At 61.4% G+C, this 23,150-nt stretch overlaps 2 protein-coding genes and 1 long non-coding RNA gene across 28 annotated transcripts in view; 2 read left to right on the top strand and 1 right to left on the bottom strand.

Annotated features, from left to right (window-relative positions):
- The window catches only part of DNAJC5 (DnaJ heat shock protein family (Hsp40) member C5), a 30,747-nt gene extending 24,855 nt beyond the window's left edge, over nucleotides 1-5,892 (top strand). Inside the window, exons 2-6 of one of the 2 annotated variants that reach the window (XR_005058091.2) lie at nucleotides 211-328; nucleotides 988-1,201; nucleotides 1,874-2,045; nucleotides 2,121-2,182; nucleotides 2,310-5,892. Coding sequence is in view for 1 of the 2 variants with exons in the window: in XM_037006564.2 (XP_036862459.1) it covers nucleotides 222-328; nucleotides 988-1,201; nucleotides 1,874-2,045; nucleotides 2,310-2,413 (597 nt within the window). In the remaining variant the exon portion in view is untranslated. The remainder of the gene's footprint in view (nucleotides 1-210; nucleotides 329-987; nucleotides 1,202-1,873; nucleotides 2,046-2,120; nucleotides 2,183-2,309) is intronic. The other variant, XM_037006564.2, reaches the window with a different exon arrangement.
- A 5,575-nt stretch (nucleotides 5,893-11,467) lies between these two features.
- On the bottom strand, nucleotides 11,468-23,140 carry UCKL1 (uridine-cytidine kinase 1 like 1). 24 transcript variants are annotated; one of them, XM_037006576.2, is made up of 15 exons: nucleotides 22,890-23,140; nucleotides 16,814-17,013; nucleotides 16,591-16,697; nucleotides 16,321-16,494; nucleotides 16,175-16,246; nucleotides 15,155-15,344; nucleotides 15,008-15,069; nucleotides 14,322-14,338; nucleotides 12,684-12,782; nucleotides 12,516-12,609; nucleotides 12,373-12,435; nucleotides 12,168-12,290; nucleotides 11,973-12,080; nucleotides 11,751-11,907; nucleotides 11,468-11,664 (listed from the first exon to the last, which is right to left on the bottom strand). In XM_037006576.2, exons 1-15 carry the CDS (start codon nucleotides 23,000-23,002, stop codon nucleotides 11,585-11,587), a joined length of 1,659 nt encoding a protein of 552 aa, XP_036862471.1. In that variant the 5' UTR covers nucleotides 23,003-23,140; the 3' UTR covers nucleotides 11,468-11,584. The 24 variants fall into 24 exon arrangements, with proteins under 24 accessions (XP_036862471.1, XP_036862469.1, XP_073092433.1 ...); XM_037006574.2 differs by lacking the exon at nucleotides 14,322-14,338 and adding an exon at nucleotides 13,474-13,493; XM_073236332.1 differs by lacking the exon at nucleotides 14,322-14,338 and adding an exon at nucleotides 13,474-13,493 and having other exon boundaries at nucleotides 11,751-11,868; nucleotides 11,976-12,080.
- Nucleotides 19,302-22,539, top strand: LOC118970263 (uncharacterized). 2 transcript variants are annotated; one of them, XR_005058096.2, is made up of 4 exons: nucleotides 19,302-19,737; nucleotides 20,647-20,786; nucleotides 21,158-21,249; nucleotides 22,404-22,539. It is a non-coding gene; the product is annotated as an uncharacterized lncRNA (long non-coding RNA). The 2 variants fall into 2 exon arrangements; XR_005058095.2 differs by having other exon boundaries at nucleotides 20,647-20,955.
- Nucleotides 23,141-23,150: the final 10 nt, after the last annotated feature.

Below are 23,150 nucleotides of genomic sequence, written 5' to 3'. Positions count from 1 at the left end.
AGCATCCCACGCAGGTACCAGTTTTGCCCCTTGCACCAACACGAGGCCACGCCTCACACTCGTCATGCTGTACCCGAGGGTCCTGTGCCTGCACATCAGAACACCTGCGAGCAGTGTTGTGGTGTGGTGTTCTGCTTAATGAACGAGATCCAGCAGCTCCAGTCCTGGGATTCTCACCCCTCCTTGGTGCTCTCCCTGTGTTTCTCGTAGGTTAGCCGACCATGGCCGACCAGAGACAGCGCTCACTCTCTACCTCTGGGGAATCGCTGTACCACGTTCTTGGGCTGGACAAGAATGCAACCTCGGATGACATTAAAAAGTCCTACCGGTAAGAGACCGTGCTGCCAGGGGCCTCTCGTGCCTCGTGGTTCGATCTGCTTTACCAGGAGCCACTGTGTGTGTTTCCCTGCCCAGCTCAGTATTGAACCAGTAACCAGTCCCTTGCATCCTTGTGTGTGTATGTGTTACCTTACAGCTTAAAACAATTATACTGATAATGATGCCCTCTCCTCGCCCTGTCATGGCCTGGTCCTCACAGACGGGTCAGTGAGCTAGCGGGAAGAGGCGTCATCATCAATGGTAGATGCCCCAGGTGGCCCTCTCTGCTCTCAGCGTGTGTAACTACTGACCACCTGTGAAAATGCCCCAGGACAGCCCTGCTCAGCCCTTTGGCTGTCAGATATGCAGTTAGACTGTTGGGACGCTAGAGGTCAGCAGAGGTCGGTAGGGTTGCCTCTGTGCTGCTGGAAGTCGCTGGAGTGACTACCCTGCCAGGCAAGCCCTCACCCCACGGCCTAGCCCTCCGGGCAGGGCAGGGCAGGGCAGCAAGGCCTCCCCTGACGTGACCGCACACATTTCTTTTGGTCTTGATGAGGCTGAATTCTGTGGAAGCTTGAAAAGCAAGTTGGATGGGTGGCCTTTTCACGGGGCCCTCCATCCACCAGGGCAGTGCGCCCAGCTCAGCCAGGACACGGTTTTGGTTTGCAGGAAACTTGCCTTGAAATATCACCCTGACAAGAATCCCGATAACCCAGAGGCTGCAGACAAGTTCAAGGAGATCAACAACGCGCACGCCATCTTGACAGACGCCACCAAAAGGAACATCTACGACAAGTACGGCTCTCTGGGGCTCTACGTGGCTGAGCAGTTCGGGGAAGAGAACGTGAACACCTACTTTGTGCTGTCCAGTTGGTGGGCCAAGGTGAGGAGGGGCAGCGGCACTGGGCCCTTGGGTGTGGGGAGATTACCTCATGCCTGCTGGCATTTCAGATCCTGCAGCATCAGTGTGTTTGATGCAGACACTCTGCCATCTGAGGAGTGGTTCTGGGCACACGGCAGCCTTCTCATCCTGCGTAAACATGGGCAGAGGCGTCCGTCTCCTGCTGCTGCATGTAACCTGCCCGCGGCCAGCCGCGGTGCCCGCAGCAGGATCTCTGAGCCGTTTGTAGCCACATGGTCTTTTCCATGAGTCACTGTGAGTCACTGAGAAGACAGATGAGGAAGCAGGCATTTCCGTCTCGTGGGTAGGCTTTCTGCTCTGAGGGAATACTTGTCTGGACTCTTAATTCGAGAGACTTCTGACATCAGTTATTTAATTTTTTGCCATTTCACCTTTTCCTTCCTTTATTAAAAGCACGTGCTGTGTGTGAGGCCAGAGGTGAGACGGGCTGTGGTGCTGAGCTGTCGGGGCCCTCGCGCTCGCTGGTCAGCCCTTGACCCTGTCCCCTGCAGATAGCTGTCCTTCCCGCAGTGATCTCGCCCTTCCTCGTTCTCCCGTTTAAGCCCGTTCTCGCCGCGTGGCTCCGGGCGGGAGCCCGCACAGAGGCACTCGGTGGGGCGCGGGGTGCTCGGCCTCACCGTGTCCTCCGCGCAGGCCCTGTTCGTCGTCTGCGGGCTCCTCACGTGCTGCTACTGCTGCTGCTGCCTGTGCTGCTGCTTCAACTGCTGCTGTGGGCGGTGCAAGCCCCGGGCGCCCGAGGGCGAGGAGGCCGCCTTCTACGTGTCCCCCGAGGACCTGGAGGCGCAGCTGCAGTCGGACGAGCGCGGTGAGTGCCGGCCGCGGGGCCGCGAGCGGGGCGCAGCCGCAGAGCCCTGAGCCGCGTGCCCTTCTTGTCAAACAGGCGGGCCCTGACCCCGTGCGGGCAGGCGGCGGCGGGCTTGAGGCGGGAGCGCGGACGCCGAGGTAAACGGGCGCGGGCCGCCGGCGGGAGACAGGACGGCCACGGTGGGCAGGCGGCCTCCCCGTGCGCCCGGCGCGCCCGCCCAGAGCCGCGACCCGCTCGGTGAGCGCCTCGTGTGCCCCTTTCCAGAGGCCGCGGACACGCCGATCGTGGTGCAGCCGGCGTCTGCCACGGAGACCACGCAGCTCACGGCCGATGCGCACCCCAGCTACCACACCGACGGCGGCAACTGAGCCCAGGGGGGGCCGTGAGTAGAGGCTCCGTCAGCGCCGGCCACCTCAGCCTCAGCGCCATGAACTGTGGTCACGGGGCTGCGGGGAGGCCGCTCCGGCTGGAGGAAGGGCGGTGTCCACCCACCGGGCCGCGCGGCCCCTCCCACCTCCGTGCCCACCATCCGTCCATCCCGACACATGAAGTACGTAGCATGCAGTATTTAAAGCAGTTTAGCTACGGTCTTCCTCTGTTTTTCTTTTCTAATAGCATGTTTGGGGTTACGTTCCATGTCCGTCTGTGTTGTGGACGTGCTGCGGTGTGACAGTCACCCAGATGTGGGGCCGCCTCCGGCTTTCCGCCAGGTTGGTGCCGTGAATGGAGCCCAGCTGCATGGTCCCCTCCCAGCCAGGCGTGGGCAGGAGGAGTGGCGCCTTCCTGTGCTGTGGGGCCAGAGGCGGTGCTGCCTGGCAGGAGCTAGGGTCCCGCCTGCTCCGGTGCTCGTCCGCCAGAAAGGAGCTGGCATGCCCCCCCCAGTGCCGTCAGCATTCCCATGGTGTTCACGTCAAGGACAGTGCGCGACACCTGCTCGCCCTGTGTGCTGGGCCTTGTGGCAGAGTTCTCCTTTGGATCAGCTTGTGAAAAGTACAGGCGGCTGTCCTGACTCTGAGACCACTATTCTCTGCCTGGGCTTCGCCGAGGTCGCCTCACCACTTGGTCCTCTGAGTATGTGCCCTCACCAGGCTGTGGGAGGGGTTCTTCCATGTCCCTGTGCTTTCCCCAGGCCACCAGCTGGGTGCTGGGGTTACTTTCTGTCGGTCTTCTCCTGTTGCGTGACCCTCCACATTCCTCAGGCCCGCTGTGGCCTCTCTAATCCTTTTTGGACCTCTAAGAACTACAGGCAGTAACAGTGCCCCAAGTAGTCTAGTCAGAGGGGCTGAGGGTTCAGGCACTGCTGGCCTGTGGCTGCGTGGCCCAGGAAGCATGTGGGAGGAGATCGGTCCATTCTCTGCTTCCCAAGCCCCTCCAGCCCACCCCCTGCTTCCTTCGCCTGCCCCCTTCGGCCATTGTGGGTCAGGCAGAGCTAGAGGCATCAGGTTCCTGGAGAGGGACCAGCCTGGCCAAAAGCTCCCTTGTGGCCTAGGAGGCCTGGTGCCCTTGGCTTGTCCAGAAGCCAGACCACAGAATCCCTGTCAGCTCTGCCTCAAGGGCACCTGGGAACTGGTGGACAGTCAGTCTTGTGTGAGCCCCAGACCCTGTGGGCGATACCCTGCTGTGGGGAAATGTGGGCTTTGATGTGCCAGCCCCGGGTTTCAGAGCAGCCCCACACCCCCAGCAGCACTGAGGGTGGGACGGTTCCCTGCTGGACCTGCACTGGACCCCGGAGACCTGAGTGGCCTGGGTGGGCCTGGTTTCTGCAGAATGACCTCAGTGGCTGCCTTTGAGCACATCGTGCGTTTCCGGGAGACGTGAGGGGCAAGGAGAAGCCCGCACAGTGGCGTGTCTGGCTCAGGTGCACCAGAGCACGTTCCTGAAGCCCAGTGTTTCCCCACTGCCTGCTCACCCACTGCCCTGGCCTGCCCACCAGGGTTGTGCACAGAGCAGGTTCGCATTGACCAGGAAGGGGCTGGAAGGGACAGCTATGTGTACAGGATGTGGACTGCCTAGGAAGTGGTCCTGGTGTGGGGGCGCCTGCCTGGCTCTGGCAGAGCTGCTTCAGCCAAAGTGGCACAGGCCCCAGCCAACCTCTCCTACAGGCCAGCACCAGGTCCTTGGGCAGCTTTTTGGTCCCATTTGTTTGTTTTCTGTTCGTTGAAATGATCATGAAGACATTCAATGAGAGGAAAGAAATGTGTTGTGATATTAAATTAGAAACAGTTGGCTAAAATTGGATCTCTTACAAAGGGATAAGAAATTCATTGTTTGGCTTCTAATCAAGGGAGTAGGCAAGACACTAATGTCCCAAGTTCAGTAGCAGCCAGAACTGGGCCTGAGATGCAGGGTGATGTCAACTTTTGTGATATTTCTGGTTATAGAAAGTGAGTTTTTCCCCAGAATGGCCAAGAACCAAGTTCAAGGGCAGGGCTTCAGGTGGAAGGCTGCCCCCTCTGGTGGCTGGGTTCTTTTGGGGTTGCGGCCGCTCTGATGCCAGGAAACCCCACAGCCTGTCACTTGTGTCAAAGCAAGTCCCTTGCCAGGTGTCTTCCAGTTGGTTGCAGAATCTTATTGATCATTTCCTGAAAACGTTGTAACTACCCTGGAGGCCAAGGTGGCATGGAGAAAGGGGGGTGGTCTGGAAGTTTGCTGCACCCAGTTACCTGTGGGATTCTTAAGAACTAAATAAGTCATGACAGTGACGATGGTCTTCAAGGCAATAGTAGGGCTTGCCAAGGCCCAGGTAGCCCAGGAGTCAGACGGCAGGCCTGGGCTCCCCCGCGTCTGATCCCGAAGGCATTTCCATCTCAGTGGTTCCCGAGCAGACTCCCTCACAGAGTTCACTGCTCTTGCTCTCAGGCCCTCATCTTGATTCAAGACCAAGACCCCCTGGCTTCATTTCCCTTTCTCCCACTTAGTTGTATCATTTGTTTCCCTGGTGAGCAGAGTTGTGGAGTCAGGAGAGGCATCCCCATTCGTGTGCTGAGTGGGGGCAATCCTCTACCTGCTGTGGGGTGAGGGGAGCGCCTCAGTCCCACTCTGGTGCTGCTCAGAGCTGAGGCCACGTGTGGCCAGTGCACTAGAAAGCCTGTTCTGTTTCCTAAAGGGCAGCACTGGCCCCAGGTAGCCTGTAGGAGGCATGTGCGACTGCCGGGCGTCTGAGACCTGCTGGTGCGGACTCCTGTGTTGCGCTCAGTGATGTGGGCTTGTCTTCCTGTTGGCTTTATTCTCTCTTCAAACTGCTTTAGATTCACCACTCAGTATGTAAGCCTTTCTAGTTCTCTGTTGTCGGAGGGGCCAGCACCCGCAGGGACCTTTCAGAGAAAGAAGCCAGCGTGCATGCTGTGGCCAGAGCAGGGGACATCTCCGTGCTTTTGCTTTCTGGGCTTGACAGCAAGGCTCCTGCTCTAGGAAGGTTCCTGCATGTTCTAGCCATGGGCAGTCTGCTCCAGGCGAGCTTGTGCTGGAGGAGTGCCTGCCAGCACAGCTGGCCTCCCTGGCACCTGGCGTGAGGCCTGCACTGAGGGGTGGGCCCCACCTGTTCCCCCCTGGCTTTCAGCACATCCTGCAAGGGCCGTGAAAAAAGTGACGCCATTCCTTTCTCAGTGTTCTGAGCTGCGAACCATGTGACACAGGACTGGCCTGTTTCTGTTATTTTGGTTGTGAATCATCCTGTGGAATTGGCAAAAGCAACATTTCCACTGTTCTTAGCACGGCGGGCGGTGTCTGTACTGGAGGTGTGTGGGCAGTGGGTATATCTCTGTGCGTGTACATATGTGTATATGTAGATACCACGCAGCAGGCACAACTGCTGCAACCAGTACAATAAAAGTTGGCTCCAAAATGGCCTGTGGCCTCTGGTTTCTTGGTGAGTTGGGGCAGGGACAGGTCTCAGCAGGCCCTCTTGCCAGGCACACACGGCCAGGTCCACCCTGCCGTGTCCCTAGAATTTGTATGGATGGCTGGGCATGGCGCTGAGCTCACTGCAGTGGCCTGTCCCCATCACGTCAGCCTCTGCAGGGTAGGGTACCAGGGTAGGGTGGAGACTGATGTGGAACCTGTCCCTGGGCCCTCTCGGGTTGCTCGCCTGACCCAGAGGGGAGTGCCCCAAGGTGGCTGGAAACCCTTTCCTCCCTTGGAACACTGAAAGTTTTTCTAAGCATCAGGTAACAATCATGAAGTAACAAAGCTGCAAACTAAAGGGGTCTCTGTGTTGCCCTGGGAGGGGTCCATGAAGGGGTGCAGGGCAACAGGGACTGCACAGCGCCATCCTCCATGAAGGGTTCAGCCCAGGGTCTTACAGGCAGCACCTTTTGATAAACTTTCTGTCCCTGGAAAATGGGGTAATGTTTCAAGCTAAGGAGGGGCAGCAGTTTACTGAAATGTATACACATTGTTTTTACAAACTGATTTAAAAAGCATGGACAGCAAGTGTCTATGCACCAGTTTTGTTCTGTATTGGAATCCGCGAGTTAGCATGCCTCTGGCTCTGACTCCCACACGCACACCTCAGGGCCAGGCTGGAGGTTAAGGTGGCTTACCATGGGTGTCTCGTCTCATGTCCAAATATTGGCCTAAAATAAAGAAAACTGTTGCAAAATAAATGTTTTCACTGCAAACCAGGTGTGTGTCGTAATGATCCTTGCAGAATCCTGTTCTGGGGAGTCTGGCACCAGAGAGGCAGCTGACCTGGGAGGCCCCTCCTGAGTCCGTGTGGGGCCGGGACCTCACTCCTACCTGCCCAGTCCGTGTGGGTGGATGCCCCCCTCTTTGATTCTCTCTGTTTATCTCCATCTTCTAAATACTGATTGGAGTGAAGAAAAGCAGTATGTGAGCTAGGAGATCCTTAGGCCAGGGGCAGCTTGGACCTCATGCAGCATGTCTGGGCAAAACTGTGGCTGACAGTCCTGGTCCCACAGTCTCCTGCCCACCTGGCTGACCATCACTAACTCCTCCTGCCTCAGCCTCCGGACCGTCTCTGATGCCCACCCCATACGACAGCACCGCCCTTAATCCTGCTGCCCGTTAGTGGCCATCTGGCTGGAAGAGCATGCCAGCCCTGGGTCTGAACCTTTGGCTGGCAGCACAAGGTAGGAGGGGGTGACAGACTGGCCAGCCCCTTCTGTCCCTTGGGGCAGTGACCAAATGTGGTCACACCAAGACCATTGCTGGGCCTGTGCTCTGTGCTGAACCTCAAGCAGCTCCATCCATGTCCCTTCTGGTCCTGGCCAGTTGGGGATAGGCTTCCTAGGGCTGTCCCACTTCCTACCCCACTCAGGACATGAGTGTGAGGTACACCGCAGCTCATGCCTGGACACCACCATTTCATCTTCCTGGGTTGTCTCCAAGCCGGTGGTACCCCAGCACTGTACCCTGGCATTGCCAGGTAAAGCCCATCCTCCGGATGCCATGGTGCGCAGTCATACCTGGACATGGTGAGGCCATAGCATGAGGTGTCTGCCCAGATGCTGCTCAGTTCCCACCCCCTGGAACAAGAGTCTGTCTGGTCTTCGGTTCGTGCAGATGCTACCTCTGCCTCAAGGCATGTGTGTCCCTCCATGTTCGTGTCTGGCTGTGTGTGCCCTTGTGCCCGCAGTGGGGCAGGTGGGGCCCTGCCGGTATGTCTGGAGCTGACCTGAGACTCCGGCTCCGGGACCCTGGTGCTAGGTAGGAGAGGTCGCCCGGCACGGGCCCGTGGATCCGAACACCTGGCCCAGCAGGGTCGGCAGCAGCGGCAGACTCCAGAGAGCCCGGCCCAGGCCATAGGCATGCTTCCTGCTGATGCCCCCGCATACCTGTGGCCCCTCTGGGTGGGGTGCTGTGCCCCTGGTCTTAGGTCAGGGAAGAAAATTTTTGAAAAAATTAAAGCAGCATAAAAATACCAAATGTAATAAACATGTTGGAGCAAACGAAGTAGTTTGCTTTAGATTTTCCATTAAAGAAAAAGTCACAGGAAAGACCAGTTTGTGCCTCTCTGCAGCCCAGTGGTGGCCGCTAGCCTTTTTGAGACCATTTCTGTCCGTGGTTTTAAACCCTGCCTACCAGTGTCAGCATCCATAAAATAATATACACCCTTGGTTTCTGAAGTTTTGCATACATTGTTCTGCACTCTAGTAACTCAGTATGAGTTTTAGTCGACATAGGTTTTTAAAATCAGCCTGTGTGGCTGTGCCTCGGTCGTTGTTTATTTTAACTGCTGTGCAGTGCACACGGCGGGACTTGGTCACGGCGGGACTTGGTCGCATCGGGGGCCGCCGTGCTGGAGACGCCCATAGTGCTGGCTTCCGGCTGTTGAGCTGTCGCCCCGGGCCCACCGCGCGGCCAGCTCGCGTCTCCGCGTGTTTCCTTGAGCTTGGGCGCAATCCACGCATACTCTCAGGTCCCTATGAGGGATTCTTACAGAGAACATGAGAGCGCGCCACGCCCGCCGACGTGTCCAGGGTGGGGCAGCAGACCTGCGGCCCCGCTCCCGGCCAGGGCCACGACCCCCGCCCGCACCCCGCCCCGGGGACCGAGGGCCACGGGCGCCTCGGGGAGATGGCGAACGCCTCCCGAAGGCCCTTGCCCTCCCGCGCGCAGTCCCGGAACCCTGGGCTCCCAGCGCAGGTCGTGGTCGCCGCCCGGCGGCAGCCCGCCTCTCTTCCTTCCTGCAGAGCCGGGGTCCGGGGAGGGCCGGGGGCGGGGCCGCCTGCCCAAAGCCAAGCACGCCGCGCATCAGGCGGCGCGGAGGTGGTTCGAAGGGACCAGCCGCCCGCAGGTGAGCGCGGGGCTGCGTCCGGAGGCGCCCCGCGCCGGGGCCCCAGGCAGCCTAGGTCCTGACCCAGAGGTGAGTGGCCCCGGCGGTGCTTGGCTCCGAGGACTTAGTCGTGGGCCCCACGGCCTGAGGAGGCCTGGCTGGGAGCGGGGCGACGGGGACTGGACCGCGGAGGGCCGGCCCCGGAAACCGCGTCCCAGGACCCCGCGGGATGCGCCCGTCCTCTGTGTGAGGCGGCTTATTCCAGGAACTGCAGGATGACCGGGAAGTGGCGGTCGCAGAATGGGTCCCCCCAGCGGGGGCAGGTGTCTGGGGACACTTGGGGCTACATCAGGCCAGGCACCCAGAAACCCAGGCATCTTGCAGGGTGACTCCAGGTGAGGCACTACGAGGGGCACAGTCACTCGCTAGGGCATCTAGCACTCCAGCCCATATTGCTGACATGTGTAGTGGGCATTGGTGACCTGTTCAAGTCAGCATGACAGCTGTATGTGCCTAATGCTGTGTCTTGGCCCTGGGTCCTGGCAGGGACTCTCCAAGCTTCTCCAGCCAGGCCAGGGCATCCTTCATGGCTGTGTGATAGCCACTGGGGAAAGGGTGGCACCTCTCAGGCTGATGAACCTGAGATTGACCCTGGAGACTCACCATTCTCAGGTTGGACAGTCCTGGAGGCACTGCCCAGAGGCAGCTGGTGGAGGCCCAGCAAGTACCTTTCTCCTTGAGGACCCTCACCTTGAGTGTCACAGGAACTTGTGGGTAAGTGCAAGGAGGGCTCCTGGTCCGCACTCCGTACGTCCCCCATGGTTCTGAGGACAGCTCCAGGCTGCACCCATCCCACAGCTCACCCCCACCTCTGCCAAGCCACCCGCTGTTCACTCCCACCCCTGCTGTCCCCAGCCTCTGCTGGGCTCACAAGAGCCTGGATGCCTCAGAAGGCAGCACAGGGCCACATGGCTCCCAGCCAGAGGGTTTCCTGGAGAGGTGCTCACCCATGCCTGGGAGGGGGGCCACCCCACTTTTCTCCCCAAACTAGAAGGAAGCCCCTGATGTCTCCATCAGCTGTGTGGAATGCTGGTCCCAAGGAAGTCTTGGACCTTGTATCCTGCTCCTGTTTCTGGCCTGGGAGTCTCCTAGGGACCTAAAGAATTGCCCCTTCTTCCCATCGGCACCTGAAGACCCTCCCCCAAAGCTGTTTGGAAGGTGACCCGTTTCTACAAGCCCAGGGCTCTGGCAGGAAATGGGCCCAAGAACTTGGGGCCTAGCCCCCTCAAGCTGCCTCAGAGGAGGGGAGCCCCAGCCTGAGGAGATGCAGCTTCTAGTTCTGGCCTCCTGCCACCAGGCTCTGCCCAGCAGAGGGAGGGCACTATGATCCCCCCAGGTTTGACAGCTGAGTAGTGTGGGGGCAGCTGGGCGCACTCCTGCCCAAGCTGCATTGTACACGTGGGTGTGCATGTGCACACCTCTGTGCTGGTGCACATGGGATGTGTATGAATGGTGCTTGTCAGTCCCTAGCTGGACTTTGGGAGGGCTCTCAGAATGACCCAGGTCCTGCCTGGGTCCGCATGAACTGTTTGCTCCATTCCTCATCTAGGAAGACCCAGCTGACAGAGTGAGGTCTTCCCAGCCTCACCGGCCCACTTCACCCCCTGAGCAGGGCTGGATTTGCTACAGCCTCCAGGTCCCAGGACATAGCATGAAAAGAATAAATGAATGATGGCGATACGGGAGGGGTCCACTCACCGGACTGGGGGAAAGCCCCTCCTGCTGACCTCTGGGCTCTGTCAGTCCTCTGTCTCTGGTGCCTGGCACCTCTTGGACAAGCCTCCTGCCTTTATCTGCCTGCCCTTGGCCTGGCCCCCACCCAGCAACTTCCTGTCCACGCCCCATGACAAGCTTTTCCATGACATGGCCTGTGTGAGGTGTGGGAAGCCAAGACCAGGAGAGCAGGGAAGGCAAAAAAAACAGGCATGGAGGGTGGAAGGGGCTGGGGGGGCTGGGGCGCTGACGGCCCACCTGCAGCAGCCCAAGTATTGGCACTGGTGCACATACCTCATCCAGGCCTGCCATACATGGGGCTGTCCGGAGAGGGCCAGGTAAGCCTGCTTTCACCCTCAAGCCCAGAAGCCATAAAGGCAACGCTGGACATGGGCCTCTGGCTCTGAATAGCACAGTTGACCCACTGAGGCTCTGGCCATCTTCCCTGCAACTGGGGCTCTTGGTAGAAGCAGGGACCAGCCTGTCACTCCCTCCTACAGCCACCCACCCACCCACACACCGGTTTCCACTGGGCTCCCTGATGGTACAAATGTGGTGGTGGTGGTGGTGGTGGTGGCAAGGGGGAAGTGGCTGCAGAGGCTGCCTTTTGTGAGACCCAGAGCCCTAGGTCCGGGCCAGCTGCCACCAAGAGGCCCATTGGGCAGAGCTGGTTGCTGCGGGTAGGCCCCAGTTCTGCTCTCCTAAATTTGGCAGAGCCTAACTGTAGGAAAAGCCAAGTGTGAGAGCAGAAATGCCTGTGTTGCCAGGAGGGGCAGACACTAATGAGAACCTAGCAGGGACCAAGGTCCTCAACAAGTCTCCCGTCCTTGGTAGCCCTCCTACGCCCCCAGCTGACAGGTCACACCTTCGTTTTCCTGAAGGTTTACTTCTTTTACAAAATGCATAAAATAAGTTGTGTTGGTAACATCTTTTTTAATTAAAATAAGTTAACATCTCTGTATTTAGTAAGCACAGGCCAGGAAGCAGGAGGAGGCTGGTGGATACCAGGTGGGAGGTTCAGGCAGGCCAGCTAACTCGTGGAGGCCACTTCCTCCTCATCGCTGCCTTCAGGGACAGCGTCTGTCCCAAAGTAGCGGTCGCCGAAATTACCTGGAGAAAGAAGCAGGCTGGTGTGGTGGGGACTCTGGCCAACCCAGCTCCCCCACACCCTACTAACCAGGCCAGGGCAGCCTCACCAATGCCGGGAATGATGCGGAACAGGTCGTTGACTTGCTTGTCCACGGCTGTGGTGATGATTCTCACTCGTGGGAATGCGTAGGCCACCGAGTGAACACCCATCTCCGCCATGAGCAGTGAGAGCAGAAAGATCTTGTCCTCAGGCACGTCGTGGTCCTGCGGGCGAGCCGCAGGTAAATCCCCACCCAGCCCGGCTGCCCACGCCCACTTCGGACACTCACCAGGAGCACACGCACGGCCATCATGGCCGCAGCGCCTGTGGACACAGTGCAGTCCATTAAGATCACGTGGTCGTCGCTGATGTCCTTGGGCAGCCGCAGGTAGTGGAGCTGCAGCAGCCACAGAGTCAGGCTAGCCGAAACCTAGGGCCATGCTTCGTCCTCCCCAGCCCCGCACCCCCAGGTTCTGCCCCGCACCTCGGGCTCCCCGGTGAGCTGGTTGGTCTGGATGAGGATGGTGCCAATGCGCACATCTTTGCACACGGCCCGCAGCGCCGGCTCCATGGTCTCCCCCGCCCGCAGAATGGACACGCCCGTGATCTGGGGGAGGGGCAGGCTGAGCCGGCCGGAGCTCCGCCCCCAGGCCGCCCAGTTCCGCTCCCGGCCGCGCCCCAGCCGCTACCTGCTTCCCCGCGTAGCACTTGCCCGCGTAGTCCTGCCCCTGCGGGGTCTGCACCACGCAGTCCTGCGCGGAGAGCGGGTGGGGCGCTCGTGAGCACAGAGCCAGCCTCCGCCCCCGCGCCCCCCCACCCCGCCGCTCGGCACCTGGAAGGGCAGGAAGGAGAGCGCATGTTCTATGAGCAGCCGCATCAGCCTCTTGGAGTAGAAGATGAATTCATCGCGGCTCGTCTCCTTGTCCCTGCGGACCCGTCGGGCTTTAGCAAAGGCGCGGGGAACCGCCAGGCTGCCCCAGCCCCCCAGGAAGGTCCTCACCTGATGATGGTGTGCATGCCGCGTACCTGCGGCGTGCTCTTGAGGACACTCAGCGTCCGGGGCAGGGGGTGGCACTGGTGCGCCGAGGCCAGTGCAGCCCTGGGGACACAAGTCGACTGGGGACTCAGGAGGGGCTTTCTTTTCCCAGAGCCCCACCCTCCCACTCCCGACAGTGTGTAGGGACAGCGGGGTGTGCAGGGTGGGGGCCGCCTCCTCGTGGTTGATCGGGGGGACCCCACCCTTTAGCAGCCAGGCGAAGGTTAAAGGATATGGTGGAAGGTACGGAGACGACCATCAGCAGGAAGCGAGGAGCTGCGGCGTGAGCCCAAGTACGGGTCGCCCGCGCACGCTCAGAGGAAGCAGAAGGGGCCCCACAGTGGGAAGGTGGGCCTCACACATGCAGACGCGTCCCAGCCCCCAAGACTCCCTCCGGCAGCTCGTCCCCAAACCCAGGGCACTTCTCGCCGGAGGAACAGCTGAGCCTTGGCGCCAAACCCCCGCCCTGACTCTTCACTCTAGGTGACCGCACCCCCTCAGGAAGGGAGCCAGAGCCAGCTCGGCGCCGCCCCCGCACCCCCTGTCTGGAGTGGGGAGGTGGGGGAAGCTGGCAGGGGGGCGGGGCATGCGGAGCACAGGAGGGAGCCCGGGGAGAGGAGGGCCTGGGGGCGGGGCATGCGGAGGCCGGGGCCAGGCGAGCCTGGGGCTTGGGGCCCGGGGAGGAGCCCGGGAGGGGAGGGTCTGGGGGCGGCGCATGCGGAGCGGCCCCCAGCGGGCAGCACTCTGTCCTCACATATCCCAGCGCAGCTTCCTCTGCTCGCCAGGTGAAGAGGTGAAGAGTACGTTCAGGGAGGGAACAGGGCAGGAAACCCAAGGGTTTACAAAGAGGGAAAGAACAAAAAGAAAAAGACCATTTAGCGGGGGCCTGCGGTGGTCCCTGCGGCCACCAGCTGGCCGGAGAAGAGAAGAGGCGGGTGGGCGGGCCGCAGGCGGCACCCCTCCCGCCCCGCGGCAGCACTTCCTGGGGCTGACAGAGGGGAGCGGCCACGGGCCACCGCTTCCTTGGCTGGCCAGAGAAAGGTTTTTTCGAGTACAAAGCCCTGGAAACTTTTTCTCTGAACAAAGGCTTCCGAGAACTTCATGTACAAGCCCCGCGGGTGCCCTGGTCGGAGGAGCCAAGCAGAGACTCATGCAGGGACGGGAAGCGGGAGGCATTTCCAACACAGGGGGTGGGGGTGGGGGGTCTCCTGCCGCCGGTGCTCAGCACCCTGCGGGACTGGGGCTCCGTCCGCTCGCACAGGCAGGGTGGAGACGCAGCCCCAGAGCTATGGGCCGCCCCGGCTCTCTCTGCACCTCGGCTCCAGAGCCAGGGTGGGCAGGGGAAGCAGAGGGTGGGGCCTCACCACCACCTGGGGGAGTCCCACTTGGCAGGGGGGTGGAGACCCACGCCCTCTGGCTGCTGAGGAACAGGCTCGTGGCCCCTGCCCTGGGGGCCCGGCAGTGCTGGCTCAGGATGGCCGTGACCTCTGGGTCAGACCTTAGTGTTTGGAAAGAGGCTGCCTGGGTGGCAGCCCAGACTCCGAGCTCCCTGCAGACGTTGGAAATGCCTCCATCTGTGCAGACAGGCGTGGGAAGTCTTACCTGACGCTGAGCTCACGCTGTGACGGCAACACAGGGAGACACAAGGGAACGGGGCGGCGTGTCAGTGACCAGCCGGCACAGCCTGCCGCCACCGTGTGCCTTGGCCAGCCAGGTCCCCCCGCCCGGGAACGAACACACCACACCCCGTGGAGGGGCATGCTCAGGCGGCCACCAGTCAGAGAAGGGGGCTGCATCCCTACCGGCTCTGACCTGGGCATCCCCCGGGCCCCTGTTTCTCAGGCCTCAGGCCCCTCAGCAGCCCAGGAGGGTGCCTGCCCAGAATGGTGGGCTGTGCCCTTGGCCAGCTCCGGGCACGTGACCTCAGGTCAGGGCACCTCTCCAATGGTGCCTGGGATGTGGGACTTAGTGCCAAAACTCAGGGGTCCCCCAGAAGGGTTGGGGGAAACGGGAGCATGCCCTTCCATCACGGCCCAGCTCAGGCTGAGGGCACTGCTGTGCCCCACACTCTGTCAGGGACACAGCTGCCTCTGGCCAGCACAAAGGACCGGGGGCTGGTGGGTGACAGGACTGACTGAGCAGGCCCGGGACACTGGAGGGCCAGCACACAGCAGGGGGCAGTAATGTGGGGCTGCAAGAGCAGATGGCTATGGGTGACGGCAGCAAGGGACAGAGGGTAGGGCTGAGGTGGGCTGCAGGGGCCTGGGACCCCGGCCCGGCCGGCTCACCTCCTCCAGCTGGCTGTGCATGTGCTGCACTATCAGATCGATGGCCACAGTGTTCCCACTCCCTGGGGCAAGAGAGGGTAGGAGGGTGACATGAGTGGTAGCACCCATCTCCCCAGCCCCGAAAGGCAGGCAAGTCTGTAGGCTCACCCCAGGGCACCACGATGTCCGCCACACGCATCGTGGGCTGGATATACTGGTCGAAGGCGGGCTTGACAAACTTGTTATACTGTTTGATGACACCCTCAATGTCGCGGCCCCGCTCACTGATGTCGCGGCGCAGCCTCCGTACCAGGCGGATGTCAGAGTCAGTGTCAACAAAGATCTTCATGTCCAGGAGCTGGATGGGGAGAGAGGCCTTGCTGAGCGGGACCCTAGCAGGGCCAGCACGGATGACACGGGGACCAGCTCCGGTCCACACGCTGGCCCAGGAGCAGACCAGGCCCACAGCACCCTGCAGGTCTGGCCGGCTGTGTGTGTGGTGTGGATGTGGGCATGTGGGGCATGTACATGCGTGTTGGGCCCTGTCTGCCAGGGGCTTCGTTCAAAGGGCATCTCACAGACACGGGCAGCTGAAGCAGAATGAGGCGGGCACCACGCATCTGGGCAGCTGCCACCCACGTGAGCCTATTCACGGAAGCTCACACGGCAGGGCCTGAGGGCCTGGTCCTTCCCCACCGCACCACCACACTGCAGTTCTCCGGTCTGGCGAGCCCAGGGTCTAGCCCCACCTCAGCAGGTTTGTGCAGGTGGGCCGGAGACTAAGTGCTGCTCTGGGGGCAGCAGGGCCCCCTGGGACTGAGCCTGAACCCACTGGCCTCTGAACTACCCCGAGGGACAAGGACACGCACAGGACTCCCTTGTGAGCCACAGCAGGGTGTTGCCGACCCCGGAGCAGAAGCCCTCTCTGCCCACGGCCCCTCACCAAGGGCGTCCCGTTCTCTCCATGTGGGTGGCAGGCCTCGCGGGTGCGCCTGACCCCCTTCCTCAGCCCACTCCCAGGAGAGGAGCTGCTCCGCACCCACACAGTGACAGCACCACTGGACGGGACAGGGCGAGCTGCCAGGCCTGCCTAGAGGAGGCTACTTTAAGATGAGTCCCACAGTGGGGCAGAGAGTTGGGCTGGGTGAGCACCCTGAGCAGAACTGTCAGCCTTGAGCCCACTCTCACCTCCAGCAGTGTCTGGTCAGCAAAGGCCATGATGCCCTCGAAGATGATGACATTTGCTCCATACAGCGTCTTCTGCAAAGGAACATGGAGCTGCTCAAACGGCCCCTGTGACCCAGCAGCCATGGGGCCATGCCCGCTATGCCTACCCAGTCCTTCTTGCGGCTGTGGGTGGTGAAGTCATAAATGGGCACCTTGACGCTTTTGCCCTGCTTCAGCTTCTTGAGGGTAGACACAATGAGATCAAAGTCGAAGGCGTCTGGGTGGTCGAAGTTGAAGTTGTTGTGGGCAGCCTGCTCCTGCTGCTGCGCAGTCAGCACCTGCTGGGCAGCACTGGGTGCGTAGGTCCAGAGACTCCACGCAGGGCAGGGGCTCCAGGCCCCCAGACACAGGGCCTCATGCACAGGGGGGCTCCTCACCTTGTAGAAGGAGTCCATGGACAACAAGACCACCCAGGGCACATCCAGGGCCTCGATGATCATTCTGGCCACGGTGGTCTTCCCGGAGGCACTGCCACCTCCCAGGCCTGTGGGCAGGAGTGGAGAGGCCCTGAGCAGGGCAGCTGGGCCTGCCCACAGAGGCCCTGGTGGAGCCCACCTGGCATGCCACGTACACCTTTCTGGCCTGTTCACCCACACCCACCGTGCTCACCGATGGCGAAGGCCTCCTTGGACTGTGTGCCATGCTCGTTGTACCAGGGCGGCCGCCCCGCCGTGTAGATGGTGCGCTTGCTGGTGCGCAGCAGGGGCGGTTCAGACTTGCACTGGCTAGTGCTGCGCTTTCGGGGTGAGCGCCTGGCGCCCACAGAGGGCAGGAGCCTGTCCAGGGACTCTGCGTTGCTGCTGAAGAGGACAGGCTTCTTGGGCCCAAGGCCACCCCACACCGGGCCCGGCATGGCCGGTCCAGGGGATGCCCCCCATGCAGACATGCGGCATGCCTAGGGTAGGCGGACTGGGGTGGGGACCAGGGAGCTGCCTGAAGCCCACCATCACAGGGCTTATGGCCTTGGGCTATCACTGCCCACACAGGTTCGTAGGGAAAGCCCATGGCAGGGGCCAGGGGGCAGAGGGGTGAGTGCGATCCTGGCCTTACTCCTCCTTCCCTGAGAACTGGGAATCACCTGGACTGGGCAGGGCCCCTGTGCCCCCAGGAGATGAGAGGTGGGCAGACCAAGAACAGTCAAGACCCCATCAAGGGCTGTGTCTCCCTGGGACGCTGTCCGGGCAGCCCTCGTTTTGTGGGATCCAGTCCCTACCATGGAGCAGCGTGGGGTGATGCACATACTGGCTCGGAAATGAGACCCACGGGGAAGCGCCGCTTCCGCCCTCCAGCACCCCTTGTGTCAGCTTGGTTTATGTTCCAAAGGCTCACAGTGTGACTGTAGACAGGGGCAGACCTAGGGAGACTCAGTCTGGCAGAGCAGCCCAGCTGGGAGGTAGTGGCTGCCTGCTGCCTGCTCAGTCTTGCTGAGAGCCTGGGGCCAGCACCGGCTGGGAAAGACAGAGAGCTGGCACAGGAGGGCCACCGCGTACGTGCACCGCACAGCTCCTCGCAGGCTGCTGCCCGCAGCATGGATTGGGAGCCCGTGGTCTGAAATCCCAGAGATGGAATACTGCTCGGAATGCGGGCAGGAGAGCCCAAGGAGGGCACAGACACAGAAGTGTCCTTGAAGTGTGGTCAGGTGAGAAAGCAAACTGCAATGTGATCCATTTATATAAAAACCAGCAGATGAGGCTGCTCACCCCGACATCCCTCCACATTAGGTGTGTGTGAGATGTGTGCACAGAAAAAGCTAGAATCACACGTGCCAAGTTCGCCCTGGGTGCCAAGATGTGAGGCTTTTGCCACAGTGAATGTCTTACAAGCTGTGCCTCTTTGTTACCAAAACCAAACCAAGCCATGGTCTGTCCCTGAAATCTGTTGTCCTGTCACCATTTCAACCCACAGGACAAGGGCACGGGGTGCTAGGAACTCAGATTCAGGCAAGTGCCCCAGGAGGGCACTGCCAGCTTGCCCAGGGACAAGATCAGCACCTTGCTGCCCCCAGGACAGCCCGAGCACTCCAGCTGCAGAACACTGGTGTTTCCAGCTGTTTGTCCTCCAGAGCACCGGTGTTGCTGGGAGCCAGCAGGGTGGTGTCTGCGGGGTGGGGACTGTGCAGGGAATTAGCTGAGGCCTAACACATGACAAGTCCCATCAGCAGGGCTCAAGGTCCCAAGCTGCCCACAGAAAAGCTGCCCACGGCACCCACAGGGGACACGCAGCCCCCCCTGGGGGACAGGGAACACGGGCTGCTGCGGCTGCTCTGCCATCAGGACGGCAAGGGGTGAGCCCTGGGACTCGTTAGCAGGCTGTGCCCAGCATCGCTCCGCAGCTCTGGGGACAGCAATTACCCAGCACATTCTACTTCAGAGCTGGGTGCCAACGCCCACAGCAGTGCACCGAGATGACCGGGGCTGAGGCAGGCCTGGGGCTGGCCACAGCACTGCTGCCCGTCAGCATGTGTGGGGGACCTGGCTCGGCGTGGACGAGCTGCCCACAGATGCCGCCCACATTCATGACCACCAAGCAGGAGATGGGTGCAGCAGGCACAAGCAGTGACACTCCACTCACAGTGAGCCCGTGGCCCCTGGCACACCCTGAGGGGGCTGATGGCCCACAGCTGGGCAAAGAACTAAGTCCAAGCCAGCCCCTCCCCTCTGTGCCCCTACTCCGGGAGGAAATTCCGACACAGACCACCTGATCCGCAAAGGGGCTGGGCTCTGTCACCCTAAGGAGCGCGCCTTCATGCACCAGCACTGAGCGTGCTCACACATCTAGGACCATTCTCGCCGCCCCAGGACAGCGGAGGCCTGCGGCTGCTGCTGCTCTCAACCCCCCTGCCTCTCACCCCGCTGTGGTGGCCTGGCCCCTGGCGCCGGAGCCCTTGGGCTCCTACCTGCGACTGTTCCTCATCCTACCGGGACAGCCTGGGGCAAGCAAATTCCTAGGCACAAGTGCCCACGTGATGAGAAGAGTCAAAGTAGGTCAGAATGACTCTGCCAGAAGCCTGCCCCACCTTGGTTTGCACTGGGCCTGAATGACATCAAGCTGGGTCTGCAGCCCAGCCCCACTCCGCAGCCTTCTCCTCTCTGGGACCCAGGGACAGAGCCCTGCTGTGCCGTCAGAGCAAGCCTCACGCCTTTCTCACAGCAGTACCACCTTCAAGATGGGAAAGTTACACAACCTCATTTCCGCATTCACAGAGGGACAGCGTGTGCCTGGCTACATTGACAAAAGGTGATTTCAGCCCAAAGGATTATGAAGCACAATGGACACAGACCCTCCTGTGACTGACAGCCCCAAGCAAAACCAGCGTCTGAGGTCAGCAGGCCGTGCCTGGCCCCCCAAAAGCTCCTGTCCCGCCTGTTACCAGATGTCCTCACAAGACACACCCTGCACAGGGCCGCGGGTGGCCAAGACGCAGTGAAGGCGGGTCTCCTCACCACGGCTGCAGGAGGCACCAGGCCTGTCACTCACCTGCCTTCTGCTCCAAGGGCCCAGCACCCCGAGATCCTGATGTCAGGGTAAGCTGGGGGACCGCTCCTGCTCATGGCTGGGACACGGAGGGCACCAGGACAGTGGGGTGATCCCAGGTGTGTCTAGGGCATCACCACACTACACTCAAGACCCACAGTGGCCCCCCAGGACAGTTCAGAGGCACCTGAATTGCCCCTCCATGGCTGGGTGCAACAGCACCTAAGGAGCTGGAGTGGGGTCCAACCCCTAGCTGGCAGAGGCCACCTGCTGGGGGCCCCAGGGACCCCTGTGCCGAGGGAACAGCACTCTCCACTAGCCTCAGAGGCTGAGGCTGAGGGTGCGGGTGTAAGAGGATCACCCGGCAGGCGTGAGCCCTGGCCTGATATTAATAGCGGTGACCCTGATGAAAAGAACAGCCTGTGACCTGGGCAGACCTCAGGCTGGCCCACAGCGCGAGCTGCCTGTCCTGTGCTCAGCTGGCATGTTGCAGGCCCCAGGCTTGCTGAGTACCACTGGAACCTGAGTACCACTCAACACCCTGGAAAAGGCTCGATGCCCGGTCTGCCTGGGACTACAGAGCAACCCCTAACCCCCAGCAGGACAGGGCCCTGGGAGGTGTCTCTCGGCCTGCTGAATGTCAGTGCTGAGATGCGTGTCCCACTCTTGGCCCCAAGGTGCCTCCTAGAAGTATAAACAAACCTGAAACTCTACCCTCCCGGGCACCCAAGAATAACTGCCTGCCCCGCCCCCTCCACGGGTAGGCTCCAGCATGTCCCCCAAGGCAACCCAATGCTCAGAGTCCAAACAGGGCACAGCCACTCCCCAGCCTGGCGACAGGAGGAGGAGGAGCAGGCCCAGCCCCACCCACAGCAAGGGCGGGTCAGCCAAGTGCCTTCACTGAAGTTTGTAAAGGGATTTGCACCCATAGGTCTCTGGCCTCTGTCCCTCCTGTCCAGCTTTCCTCCTGACTATTTCCGACAACATGGAGACAGCTGGCTCTGGAGACAGGAGCTCAGGGAAGAGAAAATCCCACGCAGGCTCACGCTCCTGAGAGCTGCTTCAGAGGCAGCCTGTCCTGACCACCCAGTGAGCAAGGGTATGTCTACCCCCTGCAGAGGCACCCCGGGGCAGGACTGACCTGGCTTTACCCATCCCTCCTGACTGCAGCCTGGGCAGATAAGCAGATGTCAGCCTGCGCTCAGGGAGGCTGGAGTTGCCCGGGACAGGGCCTCCACGCATACCTGACACCCTGCCCAGGTTACTGGGTGAGTAAAATGAGGCCAGGAAGGAGAAGGAACTAACTGGTCTACTGGGGCCTGGCCCTGGGGGGCCCCAGCTCAGCTCGGAAACAGAAGCATCAGGGCAGACGGAGTTGTGGGGCCAGGAAAGCTGTAGCCCTAGGAGGGCTAAAACTGGCCCCAGGGACTTGTACTGCCCAGGCCTCACCACCCTGCAATCCCCCTGCAGGACCCTCTCCTTCCCACTGATCTGGATGGGTCCAGCCAGCCTTCTCGGACTGCAGTCTCCACCTGGACTGCACCAAGAAACACAACCACAAGGTGCTTATCCATTGCTGAAAGAGTCCCAATCCCTGTCCACATGGGGCTGACCCTCTAGAAGGACAAACAGATAAGAAACAGTGCCACAGTAGACAGACCACTCCAATGTGGCCACAATGACATGGAAGGAGAGCTGGAGTGGTGGTAAAGAGAGGGAGTCTGCTTGGGGCCACCTGCACATATGCCTAGATGCCAGCTCTGGGGCTCCTGGGAGCAGGGCCATGTGGGGACTCTGAGGGCACGCAGGTGAGGAACAGCACAAAGGAGGCCCTCAGGGCACCTGCAACAGCGAGTAACAGGTGAAGAGATGTATGCCCGTGAAGTCCAGAGGCAGACCCTGTAGGCCTCTGGAGAGGGGCCCTGGGGTCCACGCTTCCTGCTCAAAGCTCCTGGCTCCTCTCCTCTGTCCCCTGGGGACCACACTGGGGGAGGACCTCTGCCTCCCTGGGCACCACGAGGGGCCTGTGCACTGGGCAGGGCCCAAGAATAGCCTGCCACCAATCTGTGTCTTCAGGGAGTGCTTTTCTCAAGAGTTCATCTGAATTTGCCCTCTGTGACCTTGGACTAATTCAAAGATCCTTTGGGACCAGCAGGTGTCACAGCCTCAGGTCCTACTATCACCCTGTGCCAGGTTGTTGGTCACCACTCACTGGGAGAGTTAGCCTGGAAGGACACAAGCTGCTCCTTCAGACAAAAGGCAGCCTCTTCCTCTAAGCGGCTTCTGGAGGAGAGGGATCATTGCCGGGCACCCCTCTCCCCAATTCCTCCCCCTGCGAATTACGTGGCTGGCTGCACCCAGACCCCACTGGAGGAGTCTCCGCACACACACTGCGGCCTCCGGAGGACCACCGGATCCTGAGGAGGGCGCACGGACTTGAACCAAGGTTTCCTTTGGCCCCTGCATCCTGCGCCCTCCGCTGCGCTCTCCCCAGGAGACAGTTCAGACCCGGAAGTGAGGAGCCAGCCCTCCCGCCAGTGCGAGGGGCAGACCCGGGGCGCTGCCCGGCCACGCCCCCTGGTGGCCCTAGCCCTGGAGGCACTGAGCAGGGAGGGAGCCCCTTTCCTCTAGGCCGTTCCGTCTTCCCGGACAGGGTGACAGAATGGCTCCCCCCGCCCTGCAACCTCCCCAACTTCCCCTCTTCAAATCCCCACAGAACCTTGGAGGTCGCCCACACCAGGCGGGCAGCAGGAAAGCACGGTGCACCACCCCAGCCCCAAAACCACGACCCCTGGAGCCTTGAGTGGGGCAGGGGTAGAGGGCCTGAGTCCGTGCTGATCGCAGAACAAACCGAACCCCTCGGAGCTCCAGGCAGGCACACTCCAGCCTGGCGCCAAGGGCCCGTCCACTTGGGGCTGAAACCCAGGTCAACCTTAAGGTGCAGCCTCCGCTCCACCTGCCGGGCCTCCAACTCGGCGCCCACGCACGGAGGGCCCCACGCAGGCCCTGCCCGCGAGCCCGTTCCCGCCGGCCGGCCGGGCTAGGGCAGCCTCACCGCCGGGTTCAGCCCCGCCCCGCGACTGCCTAGGCGGCTTTGGGGCCCAAGCGCCCGCGCCGCAGACCCTCCGCGGGGCGTCCCCTCCCACAGAGGACGCGAGGGGGCGTGCGCGGCCCCAGCCCGCGCTCGGCGCGCCGCGCCTACCGGTCCTCCCGCGCGGTCTCGCTTTTCCCCCCCGGCCGGTCGAGCCTGTCTCCGGTCGCAGGGGGCGACGGCGACGCGCGGGGAACGGCGGTGGAGGCTGGGGGCGCCGCCATGGAGCTCCAAAGCCGCTCTGCGGACCGCAGGCCGGGGCTGGCCGCACGGGCCGCCGGTAGCTGTAGTTCCGGGCCCCGCGCCGCACGGTGCTCGGTGAGCCCCCCCCCGCCCGCGAACTACAAGTCCCACAAGGCTGTGCAAACCGGA

The sequence above is a fragment of the Manis javanica genome, chromosome 5 (assembly GCF_040802235.1).
Source record: "Manis javanica isolate MJ-LG chromosome 5, MJ_LKY, whole genome shotgun sequence".
NCBI classification, from domain to species: Eukaryota; Metazoa; Chordata; class Mammalia; order Pholidota; family Manidae; genus Manis; species Manis javanica.
The sequence above is the reverse complement of the archived record's forward strand: the minus strand, read 5'-3'. Positions and strand labels throughout refer to the sequence as shown.